This window comes from Seriola aureovittata, chromosome 2 (assembly GCF_021018895.1).
Source record: "Seriola aureovittata isolate HTS-2021-v1 ecotype China chromosome 2, ASM2101889v1, whole genome shotgun sequence".
NCBI lineage: Eukaryota > Metazoa > Chordata > Actinopteri > Carangiformes > Carangidae > Seriola > Seriola aureovittata.
In genome coordinates, this window is record NC_079365.1 from 237817 (window position 1) to 257962 (window position 20146).

General features: G+C 40.6%; 1 protein-coding gene across 8 annotated transcripts in view; it reads left to right on the forward strand.

The window, feature by feature from the left end:
* The window catches only part of plekha6 (pleckstrin homology domain containing, family A member 6), a 114655-nt gene that overhangs the window by 37886 nt on the left and 56623 nt on the right, over positions 1-20146 (forward strand). For 6 of the 8 annotated variants that reach the window (XM_056363246.1, XM_056363298.1, XM_056363273.1 and 3 more), the window contains exon 1: positions 550-754. The exons of 1 other annotated variant lie outside the window; for it this stretch is intronic. In XM_056363246.1, the coding sequence (XP_056219221.1) occupies positions 723-754 (32 nt within the window). In that variant the 5' untranslated portion in view covers positions 550-722. Of the gene's footprint in view, positions 1-549; positions 755-20146 lie in introns of those variants that run through there. One more of the 8 variants, XM_056363255.1, reaches the window with a different exon arrangement.

Here is a 20146-nt window from a genome sequence, read left to right on the forward strand (position 1 = left end):
GTGGCTCCAGCTGATCAGGCATCCACTCCTGTCCTGACAGATGGAAGGAGGCTGTCATTCTGAGCTCTGACAGTAGTTGAGACCACCTGGGGTTTTTATTTGAGCACTGAGAAAACCAAGACAGAGAGAGAGAGAAATACACATACACAGAGAGAGGGAGAGAGGCAGTTAGAGAGAAGGGTGGGGGGCAGAGAGAGAGAGAGGGAGAGAGAGAGAGGCAGTGAGAGAGAAGGGTGGGGGGGCAGAGAGAGAGAGAAAGAGAGATACAGATAGAGAGCGAGAGGGAGAGAGAGAGAGAGTTGGCCAGCAAATGAGATAAAGATAGAGAGAGAGACCATATTAGAGATAGTGTACATCAGCCAGTCTGAATAAGCTGAGTGTTGCAGTTTTCAGCCAGGATACTGTGTGTGTGTGCGTGTGTGTGTGTATGTGTGTGTGTGTGTGTGCGTGTGTGTGTGTGTGTGTATGTGTTTGTGTGTGTGTGAGAGAGACAGAGAGAGAGGTAGAGAGGGAGGAGGGGGATAAAGCAAAAGAGGGAGGGTGAGACAGGTGGGGAAACGAGTAAAGAGAGGAGTCATGCAGTCTGTGGGAGAGAGACGAGGACGGCGGTGGGTATTTCCCTCCTCCCCTCCATCCCTCCAGCTACTCTCCACCTCTCCTCCGTGTCTCTGTCCGTTTGTCCCATCTCCTACGCTGCTGGTTCATGACTGATCCGGGGGAAGATGTTGAAATTTCGAGTGGACAGGAGAGTCAGGTAGGTGGAGACATTATGAAGGAGGTGACATGCAGTGGGGGGGGTGGGGTGCGCTGATGGAGGAGTGGATGGCCATGAGCTTGGAGGTCAGAGATGACTGCAATGCAGTGCCACACAGCAAATTCACCACATTGTTGTGTTGGGCTGGTTTACAGTGTTGAGGTTCTGACAGACAGAGGAAACATGTGTAACACTGCAGGTGTACCATCACATTGATGAAAACCTAAGACTGATACTTTAACATCCGGGTGTCTGGACGCTGGCTCAGGGATTTGATGGCCTCCAAGGTGAGTATCACATCACTAACACTTATCCTGTTATTGTTACTGTGTATTAAAATGTGTTTATGCCGATGACATGATGAAACCTTGAAACATTCCTAACGTTACCACCGTTGTTTACTTCCTGGTTAGCCCATTGTGTAGCCCAATGTGCTAACGTGAAGCTAGCTTGTTTGACAGTAGCTTTAAGCTGCTGGGTCAAACAGATAGTCACTTGACTGTGTGTCGGTTCTTGTCTGTTGAATTACCTTCTGTGGTTTCAGTTTAAGTTCAGTAACATTAATCACTTTACATCATTAAATCAACTGTATGTTCGTGAATTAACTCAGCTACAAAAACTCACTCCTGTTGTTTCAAATATGACCAAATGTCATTTTAGGACCAAATATTACCAAATTTCGTCATGTTAATTATCAGCTTTCAGGTGAACCTCCTCATGTTTTCAATAATCTGATGTATCTCTGGATTTGTAGCAGTCAACATGATCATGATGAACCCCATCCAAACCCTCACACTCTAGGCGAGTAGTCAGCCTGAATTTTTCCTGTTCAGTTTCCTTTATGGAAACATGACTGTGTGAAATTAGATGTTTATTATTCATTCAGATCATAGTGATGTTAGAAGGTTTACAGATGAAGACTAGAGACACAGAGATGTTATACTTTGTTAGCGTAGAGGTCACACTAACATCAACTCATTAACAACATAAGCTGTTAGTCACAGTTCTCAGGTAATTTGCAGAACTCATGAATTTGTGATTTACTTTGATTCTTTGGTAAATCTGATCCTCAGCCTTTTTGGGATCATCTTCACAAATCTTTTTTTTTTCCTTCAAATACCCCTTTATTCAGGGTACAACAACACATATAGGAATATATGATTTTTCTTTTTAGCAGGAACATCCTCCAAGCCCTCAAACAAGGCCTTGAGGTCAAACATACGAAAACTGAATATACCAATCATATAGAAAATACACAATACAATAAAAAGTGAAAACAGGAAAATCATATAAAGAATCTGAGTTGATACAGAAAAAAGAAATAAATAAATGAATAAGAGAAAGAAATAGGAAGGGGAGGTGGGGAGGTAGGGACGTAGCTGGTGGAGGGTCAATCAGGGGGCAAAGTATGTAAGGAGTTGATGTATTCTATGAAAGAGTTCCATTTATAAAAAAAATTAGCTGAGGTGCCTTTCAGAGAGAACATTATCTTTTCTAATATGTCTAACTGTGAGGGATTAAAATAAGAAGAGTCAACAGAGACCCCAAATATCGCCATAAAAGGGCTCATCTTTATATTGATCCCCAGAACCTTTGTCAAAGTCATAGAATAATCTGTCCAAAACTTCTGTGGTCTGGAATAAAAGAAAAACATATGACTCAAATTACAAGAGGAAGTGTTACATCTGTCACATTGGTCTACAACATTTGGATAGATTTCAGATAAACAACAGGTGAACTCTGTGTAATACTTTAAAGTATAATTTGTAGCCTTGCACAAGGTGTACCTGAACGTATTCTATTTGTAGCCTCATCCCACCTCTGATCTGTGAAAACTATCCCCAGCTCTTGCTCCCAAGCAATAATAGTTTTAGCATTAGAATGAACATTGAAAACCAAGAGTTCTTCGTATATCTTTGATATAAGTGATTTCCGATGTGGTTTTAGAGTCAAAAGGTCCTCCCACGGCTGGTTAGCGGGGATGGAAGGGAAGCATGGAAAATGAGAGGCGGCACACTGTCTAACTTGAATGTAACAAAGCAAACGTGGTACAGGAAAATTAAAGTCTGAGGATAGATCTGAAAAACTAGCAAAAGTTCCATCTTTGTAGAGGTCTCTAAACAACTTAATGCCTCAGTTCTGCCACAACATGTAGGTGGCATCAAAGGATTATGGGGGAAGAAAAATGATTCTTCACTTATGGCATCATTGTGGAGGTTGACATAAACTTGAAATAGCGCCTAAACTGATACCAAATCCTAGGGGTCGACAGCACCACAGGGTTGCTTGTAAAGTTGATAGGGTTGGTGGTGAGAAGGGCCCTCAGGAAAGATGAGGAACACGATTGAACCTCCAGCCTACACCACAACAAGCGATTGAGACCAATAACTCAATTTATGAATATGTGCTGACCAATAGATCAAGTGTCATTTGTGTAAACGCTTGCCTGGGGGGAGGTGTATAGAAGTTGAATCCATGATATAAATCTGTTCCCAGATCCAAACTTGTGCGGTACTGCAAAAAGCTTGTTCCATTCAACTCGATCAATCAATAACAACTTCAGTAGTTAGAGAAGAATGTTTATAGAAAATTACATTCAAGAGGCGTTTGAATGTTAAAAAATAGTTGACGCCCTTTAATGACACCCTTCTGTTCCTCTGATATGATACCTGGGAGAATCCCCTCAAGACAAGTTGCTAGGGCTTTAGCCAAAATTTTGTTATCCACATTTGACAAAGAGAGAGGTTTATAAGAGGCACATGACGTAGGGTCCTTCCCTCTCTTTAGGAGGAGGGTAATGGATGTCTGAGTTAAGGTAGGGGGCAATGAGCCACGTTACAGGGATTTGTTATACACCAAAATAATAAGGAGAGCTTGTTTATTAATTAATTTTTTTAAAGAACTCAACTGGAAATCCGTCGGGACCGGGCACTTTGTTACTTTGCATGGCTTTAATAGAGGATATAATCGACTATTGTTGTAACAAGATTGTATTTTGCCTGCAAATCTAGCTGTGGATTTTGCAAGGCTGGGGTTTAACCGCTTGCAATTTTTCGGTCTGTATCGTGGATTTTAGTTGTTAGCTTGTGCAATTTAGCCTTACAGATCTTACTAGAATATGTTGAATAGGAAATAATTTGCCCTCATAGATATGCTTTAAGTGATTCCCATAATAAAGATGAATAGACAGAATCATTTTTATTGATAGCAATGAAGTCATCAGTTGAGGATGAGATAAAGTCATTGCCTTGTCGGACAGCAAAAGAGAATTAAACCTCCAGGGAGATGAAAAGCGGGGTCGGTCCATTAATTTAATGTTTACACTTACAGGAGCGTGGTCTGAAATGACAATAGCATGGTATTCAGAGGAAGTCACTGTGGAGATAAGCAAATTGTCAAAAATAAAAAAATAATCAATGCGGGAATATGACAGGTGAATGTGTGAATAAAAAGAAAATTCCTTAGTTTGTGGATTATAAAATCTCCAGGGATCAACAAAGCCATTTTTGAGCATAAATTCCAAGATCGATTTGGACAAGAAGGATTAGGCCTGAGTTCAGGGGTTCAAACGGTCCAAGATGGGGTCAATAACAAAGTTCAGATCGCCACCCAATGTCAAGAGGTGGGTTTTTAAGAAAGGTAGGTTACTTCACCAACAATTCACCACAAACTGTCTGTAGTAATCAAATATCTGCCGTTTTTATCAGCTATGATCCTAGAGGGAGTAAATTGGACCCTTTTATTAACCAAAATGGTTTCTTCCCAAAACAGGGGAAGGAAAGGGGGGAGTAAGTAAACAAAAAAATGAATAAATAAATAAAATTAAAATATAAAAAAAAAAGAAAATAAATACAGAGACACAACTCAACACCAACAGTCCGCCCAAACCCACCTCCCTCCCGCACATCAAGTGTTCCCATCTCCAAACGACAGGAACAGCTGTGCAGACTCAATAGGAGCAAACCTCCAAAGAGTGGTGCTTTCGACTATGTAGCTAAATCGAACAGGGAAAACCTTGCAGAGTAGTGAACTTTAAAGAATATTTTTTGGGCTTTTTATGCCTTTATTAGATAGTACAGTAGAGAGAGACGAGAAATGGGGAGGGAGAGAGAAGGGGCATGACATGCAGTAAAAGGCTGTCCGATGCAGGATTCAAACCGGGGCCAACTGCAGCGAGGACTGTAGCCTCTACATATGGGGCACATGCTCAACCCACTGTGCCACTTGAGTAGTCAACTTTAAACACAGGCACACACAACCCACCCCCCCCCCCCAAAAAAAAACAACAACAACAAAAAAAAACATTCATGTGAATCAGTACAGTCACTATTGAAGAAATACACTATGTACAATAACCTTAAGAGCTTGGAGAACCATGGGGTATAAAGATAAAAGAAAAGAATGGATAATAAAGCACAAGAGTATTCAAACTACCATAGACTCCTCTATTTCACTTTCAAACAATTACATTATTGTAATCCTAGGTAAACAGAACTGGCCCTATACAGAGTGAAATGTTTTGAAGTAGATAGCATATAGTCTACAATGAGTGAAAACAATTCATCCCAATATTGAATATGATAATAGTGAGGAAAAAGAATTGATAATGTTGAAATAACAAAAACTAAGGGCAATACTGCCCTTGCCCCTATGTAGTCAAAGTCTCATGCTACATCAGTAGACTCACCGGTCGGGACACATGGATCAGACATTAAGGTTAAAACTAGCATCACAAAAAGCAATAGTGCAGTTGCTACTTGATTACTTGGTATATGTATATACATATGTATATATACAGTGCCTATAGGAAGTCATCATACCTTGTGAAAATCTATACCTTTTGCCAGATTACACCCTGGAAATGAACTTTTTGACCTGTATGTACACATTATAACCCTCATAATCAGGTGTTTGAAAGTGAAAATAACATCTTAAAAATTCTGGACAATGTAATTACAATTAATTAGTCAAATTCCCTTTTCTAACCCTGATATTTTAGTTTTGCATTTCTTAATATTTTTCAGAGCTGTCGCTTTTTTTGTCGGTCATTTGATGCTGTGTAGGAAAATTTTAATTTTAAATGGGTTTTGATTTCAACTTGTACAACACATAAAGTAACTATTTCAAATAGGTATGATGATTTTCTATAGGCACTGTATATATATATATATTCATAATGTGCCACTTTGTTTAACTTGAAGTGGTAATTCATTACATTAAAAAACAGGTCATGTCCATATAGTACAAAATAGGGGGATAAGTCTGGCTGTTGTTTGTGGCAGGTTATAAATCATCTGATAAGGTGGTCCTGTGGGCCCAGAAACCCTGAGAGGGTCATGGGCAGTAGGTTAAATGATCTGGAAATAAAGTTTTCAAAGGAAAGAAATATTATGATGTAACCTGATGTGTCATTTTACCACAGTCATGCAGGAGCTGAGAAGAACACCTGGAAAACCAGGAGGGACCTACTTACTTCTGGAACCAGCAGTGACTGGCGGCCTTTGAACTCCTTGAAGTCTACATGGTGTGCTCAGGTCTGTGAACTGAGCCAATCCCTGAATACACATGCTGTCAATGACAGGCTCACAGAGGGCTGGTAAAGAGTAGATAAAACCTGTATGGATCTGTTTACATATGGCCTACCACCAGGACTTGTCCTGTTATGATGGTCATTCAGACTGTGGCTGTTCTGGTCAAGCTACAACATTAGTGAGGACACCAGCTACGTTTTAACCAGCAGATGTCACTGCTGGGCTTTCTAATCATAAAATCTAGGTTTCCAACCGAGCCACCCCAGACTCCCTGATGCTTAGTCCCTGCAGGGGGTCAACAGACCCTGCACAGTACTATTGACAAGGGCACAAGCAATGATATTAATATGCCAACACCACATCAGTGAGATTCAGGTGAACAGAGCTCACAAGAAACACCATTGATCTAGATGAGATGAATCATATATTAAAATATATATATTTTAGCACAGTGCCAGGGCAGAGGTATGGTCTACAATGTTGTGTTATGTGTTGTTGACAACATGGAGTTTTTGAGTGAAATTCATGTCAATCTTAAAGTGGACCATCAAGAAATCCAACAAGTTTTCACTGGCCCTTTCAGTCTTTGTACCATCCATCTCTGTGTGCCTGTCATTTGGGGTGCATATGAGAGCATGCCACATACATGTTGCAGCAGAAAGATCCATGGTGTCATACAGCCACCAGTACACATTCCTTCATGCACCCCCACACCACACAGGCTGAATTTGTTTCCCAGTCCAACATCATGTCACTCTCTTGGTCACTTTCATGCTTTCATGCTGTAGAATTCTTCTATCTACAGAATGAGATCACAAGCAACAGGATGCTGACTGACAGATGGAGAATACATTTGTAGAGCATTTTCATGTTGTTGACATTGTTCAGAATATGTCACTTGTTACACCTGATGACCTGAGATGACGTCCAGAAGTTTCATGGCACAGACTCATATATCCATGTCAACAGTTAAGAGCTGCCTCATGTTCTGGGCAGTGTCATATTGTATAAGGTCACTGTACAGGGTTTTGAAACCTTGTTAAATGAAAAATAATAAAATATTTTTTCATTGCAGTACATGTTGGAGTGATTATTGACATGGGTGGGGGGATGGTTACACTAGACTGTACATTTTAAGTCGAATACTGTTAATCCCACATGTACTCTGTATCAGCAGTAGAGAAGACAGGGTTACCGGTTTCACGCTTTATCACTGTAGAAATGCCAGGCGGTTAGTATTACCATTTCAATTTTAACTATCATTATAACTGTGGTTGATTACCGTGGTTAATTACTGTGGTTAATTTGACTCAAGTTAGGTTCTGTATGGCATCAACCAGCAACAGTCTCCCAAACGCATGCGCGGCAAGCAACGTGGGTTTGTTAATGTATTAATCAAAATGGTGGAAGGCAGTGATGGCACTGCTGTGGAGATTTTTCAGCTTCTAATATCTTTTTACATCAACCTGCTGTGGTTTCAGGTCTCTTCCTCTTTGTCTCTCTTTGCTGAATGTCTTCTCTGAATCACTGAAGCTGCCATGCTTGAGGATCATTGTTAAAATTTTCACGCAGACAATTATATTTTAATTTCTTTTCAACTTCTAAGGACAGGGCAATTTAGTCAGAATTCAAAACAAGAAATTCAGATGACAAAATCAACTACAGTGTGACTTATGTTCACGCTGACATGTCAGACCAGATCAAAAAGAAGGTTTTATAACATATAGTTGTGTTTTCATTTATCTTAAAGGGGCAAAATCTATATTATTTATTGTTTATTGGGGTACACACTCACATAACCAGCCTTTGATTACTGTCTCCTCCTACTCTTGTCCACTGTGCACTACCCGAAGCTGGTGGTAGACTAACATCCGTCCAACATGTGATGTAGGGCTGGGAGATATGGTCTATAAGTTTGTTTGTAAATTGTCTTATGTTTTGTTTTAGCCTAGATTCAAGAGGAGAGCAGGAGTTAAAGAGGAGTTTGGTTTTTGGTTTTGCTTTAATGCCCAATTTTGACACTGCAGATGTGGAGCACTGATGCACATCCATAATGATATTAGAATTAATGCGGAGGCTGTTCTGCAAGAGTTTGATGTAATGTTCAGATGCAGAATGAACTTCAAATAGGCATAAATACTATTTAATTTTATTGTCTCATGTGGTTTTTATTATTTATTGTAGCAGCTTGATTTGGTCTTGCTGTCGTGTATTATTATTACTATCTTTAGTAATAAGTTAGGCAACTGCTCTCATGATGATGATGCTGAATGAGGGGATCTGTTGCTTAATGTTGACTTTTACTGCACGTTTCTCGGGGATATTCAATATAGTATTTAAGAGTTTATTGTAGCCTGTTATTTAGCTGCTGTTGTTGCTTTTCAGGCCTGTTGGTAGGTCTTTGAAATGCATGTGGTAGGAGGCTAATAAGATTTTTACTGTGGTGTTGTGTAATAACTTTAGCACTAAAATACACAAATCAATGTCTCTCTCTCTTGCTCTCTCACTGACACAATGACTGGACATATGTGCGTGTGGGGAAACCTAAAGATAATGGACAGGCGATATTGTGCGTACTGTGATTTATAGTCCTCCCACCCTCACTGACGAGAGAGAGCGCGAGAGGAGCAAAACACCAAAGAGAATTTCATGCCACTGTCTTAAAACAATTATGTGACAATTTGTGGTATATTTGATATATTGCCCACCCCTAACATGATGCAGCTGTTGCTCATTTTTAACATAATAACTGACACACTAATGTTTTCCCCTAACTGTCCCTTGAGCAGCCATGTCATGCCCATGATGGTGGCTGCACTCATGGAGGCTGTAAAGACCATCAGGTGTGGTACTGGCATCAGGTGGATTCTGGCCTAGTTATTTTAGTAACACAAAATAAAATGGTTTTGCATTGTTGACAAACAGGAACAAGCAGCCCCCATCACTCTCAGAGGATGTGTCCACACAGCCTGAAATATAAATGCTATGAAAACAGACATAATTTTATTATTAATATTATTTTTATTTTGAGCACAATCGGCAGAGAGCACAGTTCATTTTGAGTCTGTCCATACGATCTTCCAGTCAAGTTGGCCAAGATAGGGGCATATAGCTCAGTTGGTTGAGCATCCGCCCCATATACAGAGGCTAAGGTCCTCGCTGCAGTTGGCCCCGGTTCGAGTCCCGCATCGGACAAGCCCCCTGCTGCATGTCTTTCCCCCTCTCTCTGCCTCCCCATTTCCTGTCTCTCTACACTGCTCTATCAATAAAAGCACAAAAAGAAAAAAGTTGGCCGAGATGGGGGCCTGGATAGCAGAGACTAAGTTTAAAACACAGCGCTACTGTTTTCTACATCTCTCGAACAGTATGTGACACTCTTGTATGAGAATTGCTTCCTTGTGATACTACACCTACAACAACTTATCCCTGCTGTTTTAAGACATTTCTCAAGCTGTTGGCAAATTCATTTAAACAGCTATGAGACCAATATGCAGTAGTAGATTAAATTTAAAGTGCTAAAGCCTCATTTCAATCTGATCAGCTGGTGCATCAGCTGACTGTGTGATGACATCAGTGACTTTGTGTCAGCTATCCATTGCTGGTTTCTGTTGCTACCTGAATACATTGTAAAAAAAAAAACCTTTAAAAATACAGTAATTTTCCGTAATTACAGTTTATAGCTTTAATTTTACATGAGATTTTCCGTATTTTTGGGGCTTTTTAATGTTTAATAAAGACCATTTACCTGTATAAAAACAATGAAATTACCTATAAATAAGGTCTAACATTGTTATAATACAAATAATAAGGCTTAAAATTGCAGAAAGGTACTGTTATTAATTGGTTTTTATTACATAATTTTACATAAAAAAACTTGTATATTAATTAATATTTGATGTAATAAAATGATATACCACACATAAAAACATTTGATTTCTCTTTCAAAAAATGTCCAAAAGCTGTTGAAAACCTCAGTAGGGGGTTTAAAATTGCAACAATCTACTTTTAATTTTTGGTTTTTATATGTAATTTTATATAGATTTCTGGTATATTTAACATACCTTTCATGTTAAAAAAGTATTTTATTAAGTATCTTAGCCTGTTTTGGTAAAAACCCAAAGACCTTTGGTTATATGACACTATCTTACACTACTAAAAACATCAATAAAAAATACATACAAGTTAAAAGTTGGATGTAATACTTTAATGACCAAAAAGATTGTGAACATTAAACAAGTTTTTTTTTTTTTTTTTTAAATAAAAATACATGAGTGCTCAGTATGATACTTACAGATCATCTTGATGGTTAAAATTACTGATGTTGAACAGGCGGTTTGGGATATACAATGTGAGTTGTATAACCCAGGTATACCCTGGCTTACTACTACAGTCCATAGGGAGATAGAAGTCCAAGGTTTTGAAAAGTCCATTGCCATAAAAGTGTCCTCTATTAGTCAGGATGTTTCCAAGGTGCTGCCTCCTTCTGTCCTGTCCTGTAGCTGTTGATGCAAGGGAGCAGCAAGGGCGCAGCAAATGTTACTGTATGTGGACATCAAGGGTTTCGCCAGGTTGGATGGACTGAGTTGCAGCAATTGACCTAACACCAGCATCAGGGAGAGAGCAGAGATAACAATTATTATATGATCAAAAGTTGTTTCATTGAAACCAAAGTTGTGATGAGAAATATTTATTAAAATTTATATCACAATATTTTTAGAATTTTTGACAATAACGGTATACAGTATTTCACAGCACCAAAATACTTAAAATAAAAACCAGTAGTGTCGGCTTAGGACTGGGAAATATATGGATATTATAGTGTTGTCTTTTGTCTCTGGCTGCATTAAAATAAAGTGATATCATTTTCTGAACTTACCAGACTATTCTATTATTTTCCTTTACACACTTAGTCATTACTGATGATTATTTTGTAAAAAATCTCATTGTGTAAATATTTTATGAAAGCACCAATGTCATCCCCACAATATAACCTAACAAGTAATCAGATGAACAGGTAGCCAAATAAAATCTAGTTTTCGAATAAACTCCCAGTGCCTATATAATTTGCATGTCAACAAAACATAATGTACAAAATTTTGGAGAATTGAATTACTATGTTCCTCATTTTAACATTCCATCCATTCATCTGTTATTAACCAAAATGTAAATTTTATGAGCTCAACCCACCCGATCCGCCGAGGTTAATGCAGATCCACACAACTAACTAGTGTTAATGTTAAGCCCCCTTATACACAGCCTGTTCAAGGCGGGAATACTGTGCTTTGCAGTTCTGTGTACAACACTTAAGTCAACATTTACTGGACGTGTGTATGAATTTGTGTTTGTATGGAATTACTCACCAGAAATGTGCAGACAGAATACAGAAATAGATCCACGTGAAGGCTCATGGATTTACCAACACCAGGACAAGGCTGAGGTGAACTTGGTAGCTTTTAAATGGGCCAAGCTCAATGTCCTAACACATGTAAAAAGAAAAAGTTTTAAAAATGTATTTATTTATTCACAATGTAATCATCATTTACATTTTCTAGAGTTGTATATCTTAGCTAGAAAAGTAATAATGTCAAGGATTTGGGGCGTCGTGTAGCGTAGTGGTCTAAGCAGGCGCCCCATGTGTAGAGGCTACAGTCCTCGCTGCAGTCGGCCCCGGTTCGAATCCCGCATCGGACGGCCTTTCGCTGCATGTCATTCCCCCTCTCTCTGCCTCCCTGTTTCCTGTCACTCTCCACTATACTGTCCATTAAAGGCATAAAAAGCCCAAAAATATACTTTAAAAAAAAAAAAAAATAATGTCAAGGATTCAGCTGAGGACCACTCAACTTCGGGACTTCAGGACCACTGGATATATCTGGCTCAGCCTGCTGGACAGCACAACATATGCATTTACTGACTGAACAGATGTTCCACAAATGCAACAGGAGTACATCTTTTAATACTGGCCAAACAGCCATAACATTATAATCATCAACAAATGAACAGTATAACTTAACTAAGGTAAATATGACACTTTGGCCTGAAATACAGTATGTTCTGGCATGCAAAATCAGGCACCGCGTTTTTCTCAAAACACTCAACAGCCACTTCACAGGCGATGTCACTTCAAAGAGGAGAAAATGCGGGAGTCTGTAATAGCTGCAAGCATAACACTGACTTCCACAGCAAATTTCAACCTCTGCAGCAACTGTGGCCGCCAAATGTTGGAGAAAAAAAGATTGTCCACAGACCGGCTGATAATGTTACAGTCTATGAACCTAACAACCAACGACAGAACTACCTGTAAGTTACCTTAGAGCTAACGTTAGCCTAATGGTAAAGTATCTGGACACAGCTAAAATGCTTATCAATTTGCCCTTCACTGGCAACGTTAGCTAGTAGCAATTGAAAACACATAATCTACATAATTTCACATAAACAACATAATCTAAATAATTCCACTCATAAAAAATGTTTACCTTGTTAAACTTGATTCCACCTTTCCCTGGCAGCCGAAGACAGAAAGTTCTGGAGGAGCAAGTTCGCCAACGGACTTTTGGAGGAGAGCAGAGAGTGTAGCATTAGGGGTGGATACTAACGTTGGTATTGGGTATTGATCGATACTTGTGTGATGAGATCGATTCTTAAGTTTCAGTTTATCTTCTGTAGAACTCCAGGCATTTACAGAGTGACCGACTGGCCGTATAACACCGCTCTTCTCTCTCTTCACTCATGCTAAATTAGCCCCTCCCCTTTCCTCCGCTCCGCGGCTTCCACTGCTACACTCACTCACTCACCCACCCACTCACTCACTCACTCACTCACTCACCCACCCACCCACTCACTCACCCACCCACCCACTCACTCACTCACTCACTCACCCACCCACCCACCCACTCACTCACTCACTCACCCACCCACCCACCCACTCACTCACTCACTCACTCACTCACCCACTCACTCACTCACCACCCACCCACCCACTCACTCACTCACTCAACCCACCCACTCACTCACTCACTCACTCACTGCCTGTGGCTTTTTATTTGCCTGAAAATTTTGTCCTGTGTTTTATTATCATCATAAACATGATTAATTAAAGGCAAAACTTACAAAATAATTAAATAATCATGAAAATTCAAGTTTTCATTCAAATTTGCATATTAATGATGCATTCACTTAATAAATTATGATACATTGCTCCCCCCTACACAAAAGTACATGGTAGTAGTAAAAAGTATCGGTATTGGTATCGGTATCGGCAATACTGGCCCTGTATTCACTTGGTATTGGATCGATACCAAATTTTGCAGTATCGCACAGCCCTATGTAGCATAGCTCACACACGCAACTGTCCCGGAGCTCGAGGAGGCGGAGCCGAGTGCAATGCTCTGATTGGACGGCAAAGATTCAAACTTTAATATTTGAATAAGGCGCCCTTCTGTCCAGGGTGTGTACTCAAATTTAAAATGCATATATTTATTACAACCCGTTTTCCAAAAATTGACTTTACCTTAAAAGTATAATGGGGAAAAAATCTGAAAAATGTTAAAGATAAAAGATTACCAGTGCTTATACATGTTATACATTGACAAAAACACATTTATTCAACATTTTTGTTGTGAAAAATTCTGTAATTACACAAGATTTTTGTAAATTAACAAACAAATCTCAATCAAATTACGGAACAAGTACTTCTTTTACTGTTAATTGTCAGTAATTTTATCTCATTTTATAATCTTTTTTACAGTATTAAACTTGATTTAACAGTGTAGTTTTCCATTTATTAAAGCCATAGCTTGACGCTCTCTTATCCCTCTCGTCCGCTTCGAAATCCACCAAAAATTCCACGAGACCACTTGTAAAGTTAAATTTTTTACTTTTCATTAAAGGATAATACAAAAACAAAATCTTTTCCACTTTCGAAAATAATAATATTCAATATACAAAAAAAAGGAGAGATAGAGAAATAGAGTGAGAGAGAGGTCAAAAAACTGTGTGGCTCTACTCTCTCTGCTTGTCCGAAAGCCTTAATTTATTTTGTGCCATTCAACCGCTTAAACATCAACAAAATGCTTTTCGGCTCCTACATTACCGACCCCTAATTGTTATCAATAGCATGAAACAATTACTCAAAACTTAACTTAAATCGAAGGAGCCGACATGCTAAGCTAATTTACTAAAGTTAAATTATCTGGAGACATCTTGTTCTCTTCTTCGTCCCGGCCAAACGGGTACTCCTGATTTAGTCCAAAAAATGTCTCTTCTCGTCTCAAATGAAGACTTAGTCCATCAATTATCCTCTGCCTCTTGAAGAAGACATAGTTTTGTTACTGGGCGACGAAGCTCATTGGTCTTGGTCTTGACTTTAACCTGACGAACAAAGCCATTCTTGTCAGGAAGAGTCTCTAAAATTCTTCCAAGTGGCCATGAGTTTCTGGGTGATGTGTCGTCCACAATTAGTACCACATCACCGACACAGAAGTTTCTTCCAGATGTGGACCATTTTTGACGTTCTTGGAGCTGTGCGAGATATTCTTTGCACCAGCGCTTCCAGAAGACGTCTGTAAGGTACTGGACCTGTTTCCATCTGCGATTAGCATATCGGTCATCCTTATTGAATACACCTGGTGGTAACTCTGGGTTGACCTTAACTAACAGCAGGTGGTTTGGCGTTAAGGCCTCCAAATCATTGAGGTCTGAAGATGCCTTTGTGATGGGCCTGCTGTTTATAACAGCCTCAGCTTCACACAGCAAGGTGTGTAGATCTTCTTCCCCCAAAATTTGTTCCTTCACTGTGACGTTCAGAATCTTTCTGACTGAACGAATCAGCCGCTCCCAGCTCCCACCATGGTGAGAACCTGCTGGAGGATTGAAGTGCCACTGAACACCTCTTTGTTGCAAGTCTTTTCCAATCTTGCTGGTGTTCCATTCTTTGATTGATTTCTTCAACTCACTGTCAGCCGACCGAAAGTTGGTTCCATTATCTGAGTACATCTCTCTGACTTGTCCTCTTCTGGCAAGAAATCTCCTGATTGCATTGAGACATGAATCAGTGTCAAGTGAAGATGCGACTTCTAGATGTACTGCTCTTATGGCGAGACATGTAAAAATGACACCATATCTCTTTGCATGCACTCTTCCTCGTTTCACTAGGAATGGGCCAAAGTAGTCAACACCGACTCTTGTGAATGGGGGATCATCTGGTAGAACCCTGCATCTTGGTAGATCTGCCATCAGTTGCTTGCCAGCAGTTCCATGTAATCGCTTACAAGTAACACACTTGGACAAGAACTTCCTAATGGCTCCATTTGCTCCAGGGATCCAGTATTTCTGTCGCAGTTGAGCCAACATGTGATTCCTGCCGGCATGAGCTGTTACATCATGAATGTGCCTCAGTACAAGCTGTGTAATGTGTGAATCCTTTGGCAAGATAGCTTGCTGCTTGGAATCATCTGGCATCGCTGCTCGGCTCAACCTTCCTCCAACTCTCATGACTCCATTTTGAAATACTGGATTCAGCTTATAGAGCGAGCTGCTTTTCTTGACCCTTTGACATTCCTTCAGCATTGTCAAATCTTCTTTGAAGTTCCTTTTCTGACAGTACATCACGATTTCCGTTTCTGCTACTGTCAAATCCTCACACGTTAGGTGCGTTCCCTTGTAAGCTTTCTTGAACTGATTCATCCTGCTTTCCTCGCTTAATGTGTTTGATTCCTTTCTCTTTCCTTTCAGCTCTTTAAGCAAATCTTTCAGTTTCAGAAACCAAGCTACAGCACGTTTTAGCTTGCTCCAGGATGAGTCGTAAACAATCAACTGGTTCATTGCGTCCTTTGGCTCTTGTAGCTGAATAACATGAGTTTGAGCTACTCTTTTGACCTCTGGGTCATTCTTGTCCAATTGCATTCCAGGATCTGGATTCTTGGGCCACTGGTCTTGTGGACAAAGCAAGAAACCTGGTCCTGAGAGCCAACTTTCATTCTTCAAGAATGCTTCCACGGTCTGTCCTCTTGAAACATGATCAGCAGGATTCAGATTGGTGTTGATGTATCTCCATTGTGACGTCTGAGAGTGCTCCAGGATTGATGAGATTCTGTTAGAAACAAAAGTCTTGAATCTTGTGCTTTCACTGTTCAAGTACTTTAGCACAGCCGTGCTATCTGTCCAAAAGATGGATTCATGAAAATCCATTTCAAGCTCTTTCTTCAGAAGCTTATCCATCTTGACTGCAACGGTGGCTGCAGTTAGTTCCATTCTTGGTGTGGTTGGGGACTTTAAAGGTGCGACCCTTGCCTTTGCCATAATTAGAGCGGATTGAACTTCACCATTTGCAGAGTGCAGCAGAAGGTAGCTTGCTGTACCGTAGGCATCTTCACTTGCGTCAGCGAAGTGATGTAGCTGTGCGCAGACTGGTGCACCAAACTGCTTAGTCTTGATGCATCTGTTCACACCAAAGTTCTCAAGTTGTTGCAGAGTTGAGACCCAATTTGTCCAGCTTTTAACAACGCTGCCTGGCAAATCTTCATCCCAACCACACTTCTGTCGGCATAAATCTTGCAGGATTCTTTTAGCCGGTAGTATTACTGGAGCAAGAAAACCCATTGGGTCATAGATAGAACTGATGAAGGAAAGCAGACCTCTCCTAGTGTGTGGTCGATCTTTAAGGTTGATCTTGAACTTGAACTGATCTGATTCGGCACACCACTGGATTCCCAATGTTCTCTCCATTGGCAAGTTATCTTCATCCAGGTCCAAAACTTGAAACCCTTGTGCTCTTTCCTCTTCTGGAATTGAGCTAAGCACCTTTCGGCTGCTGCTTGCCCATTTTGTCAGTCGAAATCCACCTTTTGCCAACATGTTCTTCAAGTCAGTGCAAAGGGTGATTGCTGTGTCTTCATCAGCAATTGACTTAAGGCAGTCATCCACGTAAAAGTTTTTCTTCACTGTTTTAGCAACTTCTTGTCCAAATGTATTTTCAAAGTCAGTTGCACATTTCTGAAGTGCAAAGGTTGCAACACTTGGTGATGATGTTGCTCCGAAGATGTGAACCAACATTTTGTGTTCAACAAGCTCTTTCTCATAATTCCCATCAGGCCACCAGAGAAACCTGAAGAAATCTGTGTCATCGTCACTTACTCTGACCTGGTGGAACATGGCCTCCACATCTGCCATAACTGCCACAGTCTCTTGTCGGAACCTCATGAGGACTCCCACTAGCGAGCTTGTTAAGTCCGGTCCTTGCAGAAGCTGTTGATTCAGTGATATTCCCTGAAAGCTTGCTCCGCAGTCAAAGACCACACGCAGCTTTTGTTTGACTGGATGTTTGACTCCATGGTGAGGGAGATACCACATTCTCCCCTTAGCTGGCTTGGGATTAGCACTGTCAAGCTTCACTGCGTAGCCTTTCTTTAGAATGTTATCCATGAATGCAGCATATTCGGTGTGAAACTTGGCATCTCTGGAGAATCTTTTCCGTAAGTTCAGCGCACGTTGTTCTGCGACTGATCTGTTGTTTGGCATGCACAATGACTTGTTTCTTACAGGAAGACAAACACTGTAATGACCATCCACAAGTTTCGAGGATTGAGACACCATGTTGATAAACTGGTGGTCATCCTTTGACATTTCAATCTCTTCGTTTTGTCCAGCATCAGGAAAGTCCTGCTTGAACTGTAGTTGCCAGAGCTCTTCAAGTCTGGCTACAGAGATTCGATTTGCAGTCACTTCTGTAAGTCTGTTCGTCTCCATCATATCATTTCCACCTCTGAGCGGTCCGTTCACTGTCCAGCCTAATATTGTTTTCACAGCAAATGGTCCATCATCCACGCTGCGGACCACTTGAAGTGGTTCCATTACCTTGGGAACGTTAGTTCCTATCAGTAATCCAACCTCTGCTTGAACAGTGGGAAGTTTCACCTCCTTTAGGTGAGGCCACTTGTCTACATCTTCTTGGCGGGGAATATTATCTTTGGTAACGGGGATGGTGTTTTGTGAGTACACCTCTGAAAGCTCAATAAAATGGTCACCATCCAGGTTACTAACTTCCAGCCCAGTCACAATGCAGGTGTTTACTATGGATACATTTCCCATTGTTCGCAGTGAGATGCTTGCATTGCGTCCAGTCATGTTAAGTTCGTTTATCAGTGAGTCTGTAGCAAAAGTAGCTGTACTACCTGGATCCAAAAATGCGTACGTTGTCACTGCTTTGGTTCCCTTTTGCGCCTTGACGTGCACTGGAACAATTGACAGAACATAATCGTCCTTACCGGCCCCAGTGACTCCACAAGTTTCCATCGGTTTTACAAGGGCACTTGATACGGCTGTATCACCACTCTCTTTTGTTGTTTCTTCTCGTGAGTCTTTAGTGTTTATGTGCAGCAGCGTAGGATGGAGTCGAGAGCATTCCTGACACTGAAGTTTCTCTTTGCAGCTGTTACTCATGTGACCATGTTTCAAACATGCGAAGCACAGACCTTTGCTTCTCAAGAAGTCAATCTTTTCTTTGTGTGGCTTGTTCTTAAGTTTCCTGCAGACTGTGAGACTGTGCTGCTCTCCTTTACAATAACCACAAGGCTTGCTGTTTGCATCCACTTTGACAATTTGCATTTTTGACATAGCGTGTGTGTCGTTTACCGCCTTCACTGTGTTTTCAGTTCTGGGTGGAACAATGGCTGTTGTAAAGACTTTCTTTGGTTTGAGTGTCTCTGAGCATTGCAGTTTTGATTTCTGTTGAACCGGTTCTCTTGTGCTTGTTGTGCTAGTTGTTTCTTTTAGGTTACCATAGAGTGGGTGCAATAGATACCGAACTTGCTTGTTGACGAAGTTGACAAAATCCGTGAACTTTGCTCTTTTCTTTGTTTTTTCTTGTAGGTCGCAGGCATATTTCCTCCAAGTTTCTTTGAGTTTATATGGAAGCTTATTAGCCAGTGCCTTTATGTTAGCTGTGTTGTCCAAGTCTTCCAAATAGCTGATGTCTGTCATAGTGTTGGAGCAGCCAGTGAGGAATAATGCGAAAGACTGTAGCGCGGAGCCATCTTCTGACTTGATCGCTGGCCAATCCAAAGCCTCCTTTATGTAGGCCTCTGCTATCATGAAGTCATCGCCAAAAAACTCCTTTAGCATTTGTTTAGCTTTTGCGTAACCAGCAGCGGGTTCCATGTGGATACAGCTCTTAACCAATTCGTGTGGTTGTCCACTTGTGTACTGCAGCAAAAATTGTAGGCGATCTCGATTGTCACTAGTGCGGCCTTCAACACCATGTTCAATAGATCTGATGAAGGATTTATACTCCAGTGCATTGCCTTCGAACATTGGAATGGCAAGATCAGGAAGTAGCGATGCTTTGTGATTCTTCACAAGGTACTCTGTGACGTTGGCTTGCTGTGAGATGGCCTTACACAGACTATCAAGAGCTGGTCCATCATTGCTTTCCATTTTTGGTGCAGACTGGGGACCTTGAGCAGTTACCAGCTGGGCATTGTTCTTAACATCAGGTGTAAGTAATGTGTGCTGTGGTTGAGGTTGAAGAATATTTTTCACCTCTGTTTTGCCAACCTGTTGATCAACTTCCAAGATACTCTTGTCTGCTTGTGTATATTCATATTTTTGCAAGACTTCCAATTTTGCATCAGACTCGGCAAGAGCAGTCTGCATCTCGTGCATTTCTTTTCTAGCCTTTATTGCAACTTCTATTCTTTTTTGTTCAGCTTCAAATTCAGCTTCACGCCTTTTTTCCTCCGCATGCAGTTGAGCCTCTCTGCATCTTTTTTCTGCATGCCAATTTGCTTCTTCCCTTTCAATATCCAACTTCCCCTTTAAAGCTGCAGCCTTTGCCATTAATGAAGCACGCTCCATTTCAGCCTTTATC